At 38.1% G+C, this 13,154-nt stretch overlaps 1 protein-coding gene across 5 annotated transcripts in view; it reads left to right on the forward strand.

The window, feature by feature from the left end:
- NEDD4 (NEDD4 E3 ubiquitin protein ligase) overlaps window positions 1-10,757 on the forward strand; it is a 55,536-nt gene extending 44,779 nt beyond the window's left edge. For all 5 annotated transcript variants that reach the window (XM_089488139.1, XM_089488135.1, XM_089488136.1 and 2 more), the window contains 11 exons: window positions 752-981; window positions 3,801-3,922; window positions 5,482-5,552; window positions 6,344-6,439; window positions 6,564-6,637; window positions 7,205-7,265; window positions 7,706-7,765; window positions 7,848-7,955; window positions 9,435-9,531; window positions 10,202-10,274; window positions 10,655-10,757. In XM_089488139.1, coding sequence (XP_089344265.1) covers window positions 752-981; window positions 3,801-3,922; window positions 5,482-5,552; window positions 6,344-6,439; window positions 6,564-6,637; window positions 7,205-7,265; window positions 7,706-7,765; window positions 7,848-7,955; window positions 9,435-9,531; window positions 10,202-10,274; window positions 10,655-10,757 — 1,095 coding nt within the window. The remainder of the gene's footprint in view (window positions 1-751; window positions 982-3,800; window positions 3,923-5,481; window positions 5,553-6,343; window positions 6,440-6,563; window positions 6,638-7,204; window positions 7,266-7,705; window positions 7,766-7,847; window positions 7,956-9,434; window positions 9,532-10,201; window positions 10,275-10,654) is intronic.
- Window positions 10,758-13,154: the final 2,397 nt, after the last annotated feature.

The following is a 13,154-nucleotide window of genomic DNA, read 5'->3' on the forward strand; positions in this document are numbered from 1 at the left end:
ATAGCCGTTGCTGGACTAATGGTTTCCCTAAATAATCTTGTGTAATGGTGTTTCTGTTGCCTTTTGCGACATATCTGTTTTTGATGCATACGTATTCACTAAGAACTAAAAGTTACATTTTCTTTCCGGCTTAAGAATATAAAGAGAAATAAAGAAATAATTTCAACCAAATAAAATAAAGTGTGGTGAAGCTGGCAGTCCCCTTTGGGGTATCATTTATTATTATTATTTGGTTTCATTTATTTTCTGATCATGAAAGATGAAGAGATAGATCTATTTGCCAATAATATTCTACTTTGCCATGTGAAACAAAAAAAGGTATGCTCAAAGGGCTTTATTCACCAAACAGTAAGTCAACTGAAGGTATAATGTATATGCAGCGAGATGAGAAATGTTTTATGTATTTTTTTGAATTTTTCTTTTGAATATAAGGTGTCATATTTAGCAAAAAAAAAAAAAATTGGTTTCAAATCTACTTTTTGTCTCCTGGCAAACATTTTTTTCCTTAGAAGCAAAGGCTTATCCAACTAAAACTAAAAAAATGCCAAAAGTATTAAACACTTTGAAGGGCTGGGGGGATTTAAAAGCAGAGGAAAATAGCTTTTTGTGTGGTATTGCATCAGCATTCTCCATTACTAATTATATTGCTAATTATATTTCATTATTTAATTCTGCAGTCTTCACGTTGCATGTAGGGAATGTTGTAATTTTTTTCCAAAAATCTCATCTCATGTATTCTTTTTTTGTTTAGCTTGATATTCCAAATAGATTTGAAATGAAATTGCACCGTACAGCTATTCTCGAAGATTCCTACAGGCGAATAATAGCGGTGAAAAGGCCAGATGTCCTGAAAGCCCGTCTCTGGATTGAGTTTGACAGCGAGAAAGGCTTGGACTATGGCGGGGTGGCTAGGGAATGGTTCTTCCTGATCTCCAAGGAAATGTTCAATCCTTATTATGGCCTCTTTGAATATTCTGCCACGTGAGTATATAGGGAGGCGCTCTTGTCCATTACATGGAGATATTTGTAGGGCTGAAACAACTAATCGATAAAATCGATAATAATCGATAATGAAAATCGTTGTCAACTCGTCGAATCGATTTTGATCGATTATAAAAAGTTTTTTTTCAGAGCAAATGCTCTGAAAAACTCCTCTCCTTATATAATCCAACCTCAAACAGAGATCGGATTATAACACTAGAATCCAGATCCCCCGCAACGCTGCAGGGGACCTGGATTCCCCTCACTGTCGGCCGGTGGGTGTCAGTGCGATGCGCACATACAACTTCTGCCTCTCCTCTCCACTTCCATACACCCCTCTGACTCCTCCCCCTCCCATACACTGCTCTGCCTCTCTCCCGACTCCCTGGTGTTTTGTGAACCTCCGTTGCTGACAGGCACTTTCACTACAGCTTCATAGAAGCCTCAGCGTAAGTAAAGGTGAGTAACGGAGGCTCTCTGTGCGATGCAGACCCCCACCGGCTGACAGAGATTTGAGGTCTCCTACAGAGGATCATCCTCTCTGTCAGCTGGTGGGGGTCTGCGCGATGTACACAGAGCAGTGTATGGGAGGGGGAGGAGTCAGAGGGGTGTATGGGAGCCACCCTCCCATACACCACTCTGGCTCCTCCCTCTCCCATATGCCACTCTGCCTCTCTACCCCGGCTCCCTGGTGTCTTGTGAAGCTCCGTTGCTGACAGGAGGCAGAGTGGAGTATGGGAGGGGGGAGGAGGCAGAGTGGTGTATGGGAGTGGGGAGGAGGCAGAGTGGTGTATGGGAGGGGGGAGGAGGCAGAGTGGAGTATGGGAGGGGGGAGGAGGCAGAGTGGTGTATGGGAGTGGGGAGGAGGCAGAGTGGTGTATAGGAGTGGGGAGGAGGCAGAGTGGTGTATGGGAGGGGGAGGAGGCAGAGTGGAGTATGGGAGGGGGGAGGAGGCAGAGTGGTGTATGGGAGTGGGGAGGAGGCAGAGTGGAGTATGGGAGGGGGGAGGAGGCAGAGTGGAGTATGGGAGGGGGGGAGGAGGCAGAGTGGAGTATGGGAGGGGGGGAGGAGGCAGAGTGGCGTATGGGAGGGGGGAGGAGGCAGAGTGGAGTATGGGAGGGGGGAGGAGGCAGAGTGGTGTATGGGAGTGGGGAGGAGGCAGAGTGGTGTATGGGAGTGGGGAGGAGGCAGAGTGGTGTATGGGAGTGGGGAGGAGGCAGAGTGGAGTATGGGAGGGGGGGAGGAGGCAGAGTGGAGTATGGGAGGGGGGGAGGAGGCAGAGTGGTGTATGGGGGTGTAATGAATTTCAGGGAGGCAGAATGGCATATCTGGGGGAGTTAGAGTGGTGTATAGGGGGGAGGTAGAGTGGTGTATGGGGGGTATAATGAATTTCAGAGTGGCATATCTGGGGGAGGCAGAGTTGTGAATCAGGGAGTATAATGAATTTCAGGATGGTGCAGGGCATTTATGGGGGGCGGAGTGGTATAAGGCATAAATGGGGCGAGTGGCATATTGGAAGTTATAAGGCATATAGGGGGTATAAGGCATATCGATATTGGGCATATCAGGGGGGCATAAGACATATCTGGGGGTAAAAGGTATATCAGGGGGCTCAGTTGCATATCACTGGCATATAAGAGGTATAAGGCATATCGGGGGCACAGTGGAATCTCTGGCATATAAGAGGTATAAGGCATATATGGGGGCAGAGTGGCAAGCTGGGGGTCAGATGTGCATAACCGGGGGCAGTTTGGTAAATAAAAGAAAATATAAACAAGGCTTTTTTCTCAGTTTTTATTAAATATGAAAAATAGTTAACATATGAATTAATATTTACTGTTATTGTAGCTTTTATTATTATGTCAGTAAAATAAGAAGGTGAATAGAGAGAGGCCATTACAATAACGAGATGAAAGTGTAAATTGTACGTTTTGTATTACATTATTTTAAATTAAAAAATATTGCATTTTTTATCCAATTGATTAATTGAAAAAATAATCGGCCAACTAAATAATCGTTAGTTGCAGCCCTAGATATTTGCTTCAATTGAATTATCAAGGCAAGATTTACACACAAAATAGTAATAATAATTTAAAAAAATCATTGGATTTATATGAGGGATATAGACATGAACTGGTAGAGTTTATCTAAAATGTTTGGTGATTATAAGAAGGGTTTAGAGTAGGATAATCTCACATGTTATGCACCAACCCTTTGGGTCACATATAGCAGACATACATACTGAACGTCTTATTTCTGCTGACAAAACCAGTCAGCTATCATAGACACTACATAAAGCCTGCACTAAATATGACATACCCTTTATCCAAATACCCCCAGTGGTAGCCAAAGTGCCTGTACCTGTATGACCTTGGCAAGGCTTGTGGAATTTGTTGCTTTTGGGGCATTTAGCTAAATAAATAATAATTTTGCTTCCTCATGTGTCTGAATAGTTAAGGATAAACATGGGGCTGAATATCCGAACATAGATGCAGAACATTGTCATATGGATTTAAACCGCATTTCTTTCTTATAGTCTTTATTAATTTTGTTCTTTACAGAAGCCCCTCGTTACCTTCATTGTAAAGAGGTAGAATCCTGAACGATAGTTGTATTGGTGGAGCTGTAGTAGGACTGCCTACTCCTGTAAAGATACATGGATTGAATTAAAACCATTCTGTTTTCTTTACGTGTGACATGTACAATAATTGTTTACTTTGGGCTAATGCCACACCGTTCTTCTGTTGTAAAATGCATGTTGCCTGCTTAGAGTATATGAACTCATGTGTTTTTTTTTGTTGTTTTTTTTTGCTTCACAGCGATAATTATACTTTACAGATTAATCCTAATTCTGGGCTGTGTAATGAAGATCACCTTTCTTACTTCAAGTTCATTGGCCGTGTGGCAGGCATGGCTGTGTATCACGGAAAGCTTTTAGATGGTAGGTTTATGAGTTAATACGTCCACGTTTATACCTTATTGTGTACGCACGGCCAGCATTGGGGTTATGAATTAGAGTTATAGTGCGTTGTGTATAATGCAAGAAGAACCAGCAAAATAGCAAGTACTATGGCTCTTAAACTGAATGAATTACAGGACGTCATTTGCAACCTTTGCATTTTTAGGTGATACAGTGTATTTACATTCATTGTCGGGGTTTGTGGGGCAAGAAAGCTTGTTAGGAAGCGTAAATGCATGTTAAATTCTAACACTGATCTTATAAAGCTGGAGGAGGCTTAGTCTGCAAATTCACTGTAAAGTCTGCGAACGACTTGTTTGTAGATCAGTAAGTGATATAATGACTGTTCCGTTTTACATCTTACATGTTACATGAAGCAAGATTATCTCTCCAGACATCTCGGGATTCGGTGGGTGGCCTGGACTTTCACAAAGTGCTTACGCAATCAGTCATGCAGGGAAAATAGATTTCCAATTTAAGAGCAACCACTCTACCTACAACAGTTTGTTTCAATGACACACAGATCCACGTGGGGTATTAAGATACTGCTGTATGGCAAAAGCCTTGCAGTGGGAAAATGAGTCACTTGGTTAAATACAGTTCCCTATTAACAGTACTTTCTGCAGCCAAACGTATATGGGGTTTATTGCCCAATTATAGTCCTGTAACTGAAGAAATCATGAAATCTCTAGGTGCTTTATAAATAAAAATATAAATAGATCAGTTCTTCTTCCGTATGGGGGCACGTTATCATGCTGACTTGTATAGAAATGCGTCGATAAACCGTGTTTATGTTGAGGAGTATAGACGCACATTAGGTGTGCCATTTAATGGTATTTTGTGTACTGGTTTTACTGAGCCTTTGGCCAGATTCCACAAAGGAATCTAAATGGACTGGCTACCTTCCCAAATGCTTAATTTTCCAAGTATATTTAATAAACATATGTTGTGTTTGTGTATAAACTGCAGTAAGCAATGTGTTTATATGTTAGAAGCCCACGTATGTGTATACCAGGAGCGGAGACTTCTTACCATTTTCACAAGACTTGCTCAATTTCTCCTCCCCTTTCGTCTGTTACCAAAGGGAGATTACTTTGTTAAAGGAAACTTTTAACCAGCTACCTCCAAATCGGCTATACCGATTGAAAACAAAAGGTCCTGTTCCAGAGATATGTAGAGAAGATAGTGTTATCGAATGTACATTAGGTCAGATTACCCTCGCTGCAGTCACGCTGGGTGTCTACATACCCATGTTTATTATCCATATCTGTGTGTGTATATGCAGTTAAATAAAGTGTGTACACGTGACTTTCACTCCCAACGTCCTTTTCGGACTTACTGCTCGTAAAATTAGGATGGCCGGGACTCTGAGTGTATTCTCACTGTGTCCGAAAGGGTGTTGAGAAGCTTGAGAGGCTTTATCATTCATAAACTTCTCTATCAGGCTCTTATGAATGAAGCCCCCTTAAAGAACCCAAAACACTAATATAAATGGTAATGTTGTATATATTTGTTTAACCTTTTTGTATTTTTGATTGCAGGGTTTTTCATCCGTCCTTTCTATAAAATGATGCTGCAGAAGGCAATAACACTGAATGACATGGAATCTGTGGTATGTTTTGTCTTTTCATTCCAGTAATGGATATTCTTCATACGATCTTATCTCGTTAATTGAAAGTACGTAATCACATAGAAGACAAGAACTTCAATATTCAGTATGTAGCTGGTATTGGCTAATCAGCCGTCAGAAACATTGCTCTTCATCAATAGTAATATGTTGAGTGCTTCTTGCGTTGGATTTTAGATATATCCATAATCTATCCATGTTAGGAGTAAGACGTCCATATTCTAGCATTACATGGCTAAACACAAGGAAACGTGCTATTGATCTTCCTGTGTGATATATGTGTGGAGACATTAAGAGGTGGATGTGTCACACAACACTAACAAATGACTTGTTTTCACTACAGTTTTGGTGCAACCCATTCAAATATTATGAAGAAACGTGCATTATACTTCAAATGTTGCATCAGATTAAAATAATGTGTCTTGAGTGTTTCAGTTTGACAATGGGACCTAATGGGAACAGAATATTGGAATCAATAGTGAATAGTTTTTATTCCCAAAAAAGTGGTGATGATAGCCTGCAACCTCAATTGTCTAATGACCAGAGCCCATCACATCTTCTGTCTCTGTTTGAATAAATGTCTCCATAATCTTTTTCCCACCTACCTCGAATATATATATATATATATATATATATATATATATATATATAGTTATTTCTGACAAACTTTAGTTATGTCTACATAGCCCGTTATTAAATGTGTTTATTCATATTGTATCATAAGCCTTTAGTTATTAATAGTTTAATTACCCTCTTACTGTCTTTCCCCCTCCCAGGACAGTGAATATTACAACTCACTCCAGTGGATACTTGAGAATGATCCTACAGAACTAGACCTACGATTCACGGTTGATGAAGAACTTTTTGGTCAGGTGTGATATAAGCCAATGCTATTTCACTTTTATAGGGCGAAGAGCCGTGCCCTTTACTGTACTTCACGTGTCGGCTAGAATGTTATCTGCGACTCTTATAACTGGGCCATTTATTTTGTTATAGACTCGTCAACATGACCTGAAGCCTGGTGGTTCAGATATAGTAGTCACCAACAAGAACAAGAAAGAGTACATTCAGTAAGTGAGTTATAAACAAACGTGCCATGTAAAAACTGTTATTTTCTTATCGTTGGCCTAAGTATAAGAAGAATGAAGAGCAAACAATATCGTAGTTTATCAATCACAATTAATGAAGGCCTGTTTTGCTCTGCCGATAGGGGTGCTTTTGCATATAGAAATAGGGTGTGTTGGTGTGTTTCACGTTAACATCCTCTAGTAATTTGAATGCATTTTACTTTCTGGTTTAAGGGTCGGTTTACCTAGTCCCTTTACAGCTCTCTAATTAGTCACGCCATTCAGCATGAACCCCACAATCTCTCTGAATGGTGGGGGCCATCATACTAAACAAAAAACCTTATATCGTAAAGGGGAAATCCAGAAACTTTCTGGCAAAAATCCACTCTCCAGCCAAGCTTAGTGCCAAAACATTTAATTTAGTGATCATAGAGTTATTTAGCTGTACCCAATAGACTCTTAATGCTCAATAACATTAGAATCTAATTTAATATATGTAATATATACTTTAAATCACCATGATTGTGTAATTACTAACCATCATGTCTGGGGTTTTTTTTTTTTATACAGTCTTGTCATACAATGGAGATTTGTGAACAGGGTCCAAAAACAGATGGCCGCCTTTAAGGAGGTATGATTGTGTTTGAGTGATTTGTATCCTTAGGTATAGATTTGTTTGTTTCAACACAGGATAGACACAACCGGTAGGTGATTTGCTCTGATGTCTCAAACAGCCAGTGATCGATCTACTGTCGGCACTGCATGGGACCATGGTACTATGAAGGACCATGCCTGTCGGGGAGATCACCGATCTCCTTTTTAGCACTCCGTTGAGTAGCCACGTTGCAGATATCCCAATGCTTCTGGTTATGCATCATTGGGTCTTCCACTACTGCTTTTGTCCAATATTGAGTGTGACAAGTGTTTCAAGCTTAATACTATTTAAGTTTTAGTGTATGCTTTCCAAATAAGCATTTTTAAAACTTTTCTTTGTTTACAGTATAAATAATTATTTCAACAAGCTTGATTTTGATCTTTGTCTGATATGTGCAAAATTTTTTTTTTTTTTAGGGATTTTTTGAGCTGATCCCCCAAGACCTGATTAAAATATTTGATGAAAATGAATTGGAGGTATGATATCTTCGATGTGCACCACCTACAGATATAACGTTTTTGGTTAAGGAATATTCACCAATACTCTTTTCTTCTACAGTTGCTGATGTGTGGTTTGGGAGATGTTGATGTGAATGACTGGAGAGAGCATTCAAAATACAAGAACGGATACGCCTCAGGACACCAAGTTATACAGTGGTTTTGGAAGGTAATGGATTTATTGAAATAGAAAGTGTTATTCTGTGCTTTCAGTATTTACAGTTGTGACAACAACAAAGAACATTTTAGTATCCATAAACACAGAGCATTTCTCATGTTGTGAGATTTAAAAATAATGCTTCAATATGTAATATGGTTGCTTTATGTACATAATGAAAGTTTTTCCAAGTGCAGAAACTGGTGTTATATATTCAGAATAAATATTTACCATTATCTTGCGTTCAATACCATCAGTGGGGGATTGAGTGATTCATTTAAATCATTTTAATAGATTTTTTTGAACAGTTAATAATACAAAATGCATTACATCCCACACTATAAACAAAGTCGATGCCAAAATCGGATCTTCTGATCTTAACATGGATAACGCTCTGTCCCACAGAGATTGCATTTTGGCTTGGTTGTATTAAGTTACCGTAGATGAAAGACTTTCTTTAAACATAGCATAACTCTTTGCAACAAAGTGTGCTTACTGCCTTGAATGTTCTTGATGATACTCTGCAGATGTCTGGGATGGAAACCAGAATATTTGTATTATCATAAAATAATCAGCATAAGAATTGTGTTTGCCATTTGTTCAGCAGAGGACGGTAACTTTGACTGTCTGTATCCATTTACGCCAAGTAAACAGCGCAGAGGCTAAAAAAGCAGATACTATTTGATAGTAAATGAATAATGCATACAGCAAGTCCGAGAGACAACAGAGCGGTGATGCACTAAGAGATTCTACGTCTTCCCTTATACTAACGTGAAGAATAAGGTTTCTGGATGACAAAAATATCCAATAAAATCTTAAAAGAATTTTGGCCACATTTTTGTTATATACAGAAAAGTTTAAGAACCAAATCTGTGCATGTGCAATTATTATGCTTCAAATACAATTTTTATACTCACAGGCATCTGTCCTAAACTAGGCGGATAATTAAAAAAACAAATCAAATTAAACCTAAAGGACGCCATCATCTACAGGCTGAATTTGTGTTGTATGTTCAATTGTTTGCATTAAAGGTTTCAATAGATGCTCTGTATTTTTCTTCAGTCCCATGCACTTACGCTTAATTTTTTAATGTACTTGCCATTTTAAATGTAATATTTTTTTTTTATAACAATTGAACCTTACAGATGGTGGCTGACTGTACCATGTAACCTGACATAAGGTCAGAGTTAGTACGTTGATCAGTTGCATTATGCCTCTTATCATGACAATCGGGAAAAAGTTTGATCCCTTTTTTTTTTTTTATATGTTATGTTTTTATATGTTATGGCTTCAGAGTTTGATTTTAATCACTGTTTTTTGGATTTAATTTAAATTGATTGGAGTCCAATAACGTTATCCTTAGATATGAATAGTCTGAAGGCAACTGCTAGGCAATTTAAATAATAAAAACTCTGCAGCAGCATCTAAGCCTGTCATGTTTTATTGAATGCTTTGGAATAACCCATAAAATCCGAACTTTGTCTTGTATAGGCGGTGTTAATGATGGATGCAGAGAAGAGGATTCGGTTGCTGCAGTTTGTAACAGGCACTTCACGTGTACCTATGAACGGCTTTGCTGAGCTTTACGGTATGTTACCCCCGCTAACATGATCAGTGCCTTAAAGATACTGTATGTTTTAATCTCCAGTACAGACAAAGTGTTTGCGTAATTCACATCAAAGAAAGGAAAATGTGGCAGTATTACATTACAGGAGATGCTTCACCTTATTTTTATGTTTCTTATGAGCTTATATAACCTTCAATAATTTTTCTAAATGGAATTCCAACATCTATTACATGATCGGCACTAGTAGCTCTATAATGTTTCATATAACGATGGCATGTCGTAAACGTTAAGAATGAATCCAGTCTTCCACTAAAAATGGTTACTCTTTCTTTTGACAACAACTGGACTCGATATGCATGGCATCAGGTTTGGTTTGTAAACTGTGAAACGCTTCTGTTCAGGAGTAAACTGGTTAAAAGTGAAGCTTTTCCATTTAGAAAACCACATTTGACACATTTTTGTAGATAAAATCATAATATGCATCATGTACAAGAGAAATTCACTAGGACGCCTTGATACAGCACACATTCGCTTTAGATTCATTACCAGAATGATTACTAAAACTTTACACTTTTCTTCCTCACGCTTGTAACAAAGCAAACCGCAGGCACATTTACAAGCGAACCACACGAGGAATAATTTGTCAAACAAGTATGGCAAAATAAAGTACTAAAAATGTGTTTACTTTTAGGCTCAAATGGACCACAGTTGTTTACAGTTGAAAAATGGGGCACTCCAGAAAAACTCCCAAGGGCGCATACGTGGTAAGTAAGGGCAACATATCACAAAGAGATCTGAAATTATAATTTCTCTTGGTGTGTTTGGCCAAAATATCCCATTTTCCCTGAAAAATGTCAACACTACTTATAGGCAGTTTTTGAAATGAATTAATGAATGCCAGGTTTCTTTTTAGGGACAGGTTTCCTTGAGAATATCTAAAGTCTATGTCTATATTGTTGCTGCTACTACAGTTCTAATATAGAAGAAGCTTTAATTTTAGCTCCTGTGGTCTCTATGCCTCCTTTAGCTACACATTTCTCAGGTGGTTGTCACCATAGTCTTAAATTGGGCCTTGGCTTATTTTCCATGTATTTTTTTTTCCTTTATATTAATATTACTTTTATTGTGTTTTTTCTTTGCTCAGCTTTAACCGCCTGGACTTGCCACCTTACGAGTCGTTTGAGGACCTCTGGGACAAGCTACACATTGCAATTGAAAATGCACAAGGCTTTGATGGGGTGGATTAAGGATCACCGCAGGAAAAAAATCTTAAAAAAAAAAAAAAAAAGTGCTGTGTTTACACATAAAAAAGAAGTCAATTTCCCAGGGAAATGCTATAGTGTTATTTGGCAGGTTATTTAGGAAGCTCTCATTTTTTTCACGAGGCATTAAGAAATATGTCCTGATTTGTATATACATGTACACTGAGAGGTTCTAATGCCTGTCTTGCCTAAAATAAGGAGAATACCTCTTTACGAAAGCAGAAAATGTATTTTGAAACTACTGAATTACGGACTGTGAAAAGTGCATAGATGTGACGCCCAAGAGGCTGTGAGCTCATTTCACATAAAAGAAGAAATAAAGCGGGGCCACCAAAGCCCCTAAAATTCTGGGTTTCAGGCCCCATCAGTAAGGTTTTTCATAAATAAAACCAGTGCTGCTTCAGGCTATGTAATTTGACCAGGCAATTAATAATCAACAGCGCCTTTAAATTGCCCATAAGTTACCCTTTTTCAAGTGTTTAGATATTTTTATGATCAATTGTGACCTTGATTATGAGCATAATAAGGACTCGCCCAACACTTTATGTTATAGGCGTAGCATCCATAGCTAGTACAAGAAACAGGGACAGACAGGCCCTATTATTTTTTTGCCAGGGGTTAGGGAAGCAAACAATTAGTAGCGTTTACAGTAGAAGCGCCCGTCGTTTATCAAGCACGCAGGCACCCATGCAAGGGACTAGCATTCCAAATGCCGGCTCCCCTAGCGGCTGGATGCAGAATTAAACCCTGACATGACCCTTCTGTGTGGTTTCCATGCTAGCCAGCCTGACGGACTAGCATACCTTACGCATCAGAGGCAGGTGATGAATGTGATGTTTTAACTTTCCTTTCATTTTTCACGATGTAAAGTTTTCAGAAGACAGAGACACTTTAATAACCACCCAAACTCTTTCCATTTAATTTACCTTTTTTTTTTGAGCCATACCCACTGCTCATACAGTCATTGCTTTTTTTATACATTTTTTTAATCTTTCTATTTTGAGCGAGTGAAAATGAAATGAATTTTCCTATTGTTAAGGAACCTTTTCTTGTTATTATTAAAGTTTTTACTCTGTTTCAGCAAGGCTGACATGTATAATGATCACCCGAACAATTTTTTTGGTTCTCTTTTAATTTTGTGGAACGCTCAAATTAGGGTAGAGTGTACACACATTAATTCTTGCAAACTTGCACAGATATACAGTACAGTCTCGTTTACAAAGTTGTATATGTTTACACTTATACTAGTGTGTGTGTGTGTGTGTGTGTGTATATGTGTGCATATATATATATATATATATATATATATATATATATATGTGTGTGTGTGTATTTCTTCACCTTTAGCCTAGTTGCCAAATAATTTGTTACAATGCAACATAACCAAAGTCATGGTGTAATAATATGTGATTACTTACAATTATTTTGTTCACTTGGTGTGATTGTCTTTTTCTACACTTAAATTATTATTTTGCTATCTAAGCTACTTACGATATGAATTATTCTAAAAGATATGTCGGTATATAATGATCTAATATCACAGCTTGAGGTTCCTATCATGTAATTAAAAAAAGAAAAAAAAATCCAAACCCTCTGTATGCACAGTTGCTTCCACTTGTCTTTGAGAAGTAAGTAAACTTTAATGTGGCCGGTTACTATGCAGTGATTAAGATATGCAATGTATCATTTTAGCAGTAACATTTATTAGATTTGAAAAAAATTTAGCACGCAATGGCAGTAAAATAAAGGATACAAAGCAGAATGACTAGTTTGCTTTTATCAGCATGACTACATAATCCGAACAGAGACCACTGGTATGATTCAAGCTAGACATTAATGTTTGCACTTCAATGGCTTCTTAGTTATAATTAGTGCCTCAGTCTATAATCAAACAGAGCGACATAAATATTATATATATATATATATATATATATATATATATATATATATGGTATAAATGGTGTCAGTAAAGACCGTAATGTACCCTATAGCAATATGTGTAAGATCTGTGTTTATAGATCTGTATGGATAAAACATGACCATAAATTTAAACTTGGCTTGTGCGCCTTGTTAAGGTTCCAGACAAGCCCTAGCTGTATTTAACCATTTATAAGCTTGAATTATGCCTTGAAAGCACCCCTGTAAATGTCAACTTTAACCCGTTGAGTCCTAGAGGTGTGATCAATGTGTTATTTGCCCATCTGGGACTCACTTGGTCTTTTTCTGCCAGAGCACCCCACTTCAAATTCAAAGCAGTGCTTTACAGGCCCTCTAGCAGGTAAGGGGTTAAGCACCTTACTGTTTTGTAGAATGCAGAAAGTGTAATGTGTCTTAATGGTATTTTATATAAAACTTTGATTCTCTTTATTAAACGAAACCCTT

The sequence above is a fragment of the Sceloporus occidentalis genome, unplaced genomic scaffold, assembly GCF_023333645.1.
Source record: "Sceloporus occidentalis isolate IW3139 unplaced genomic scaffold, rSceOcc1.0.p SCAF_37, whole genome shotgun sequence".
NCBI lineage: Eukaryota > Metazoa > Chordata > Lepidosauria > Squamata > Phrynosomatidae > Sceloporus > Sceloporus occidentalis.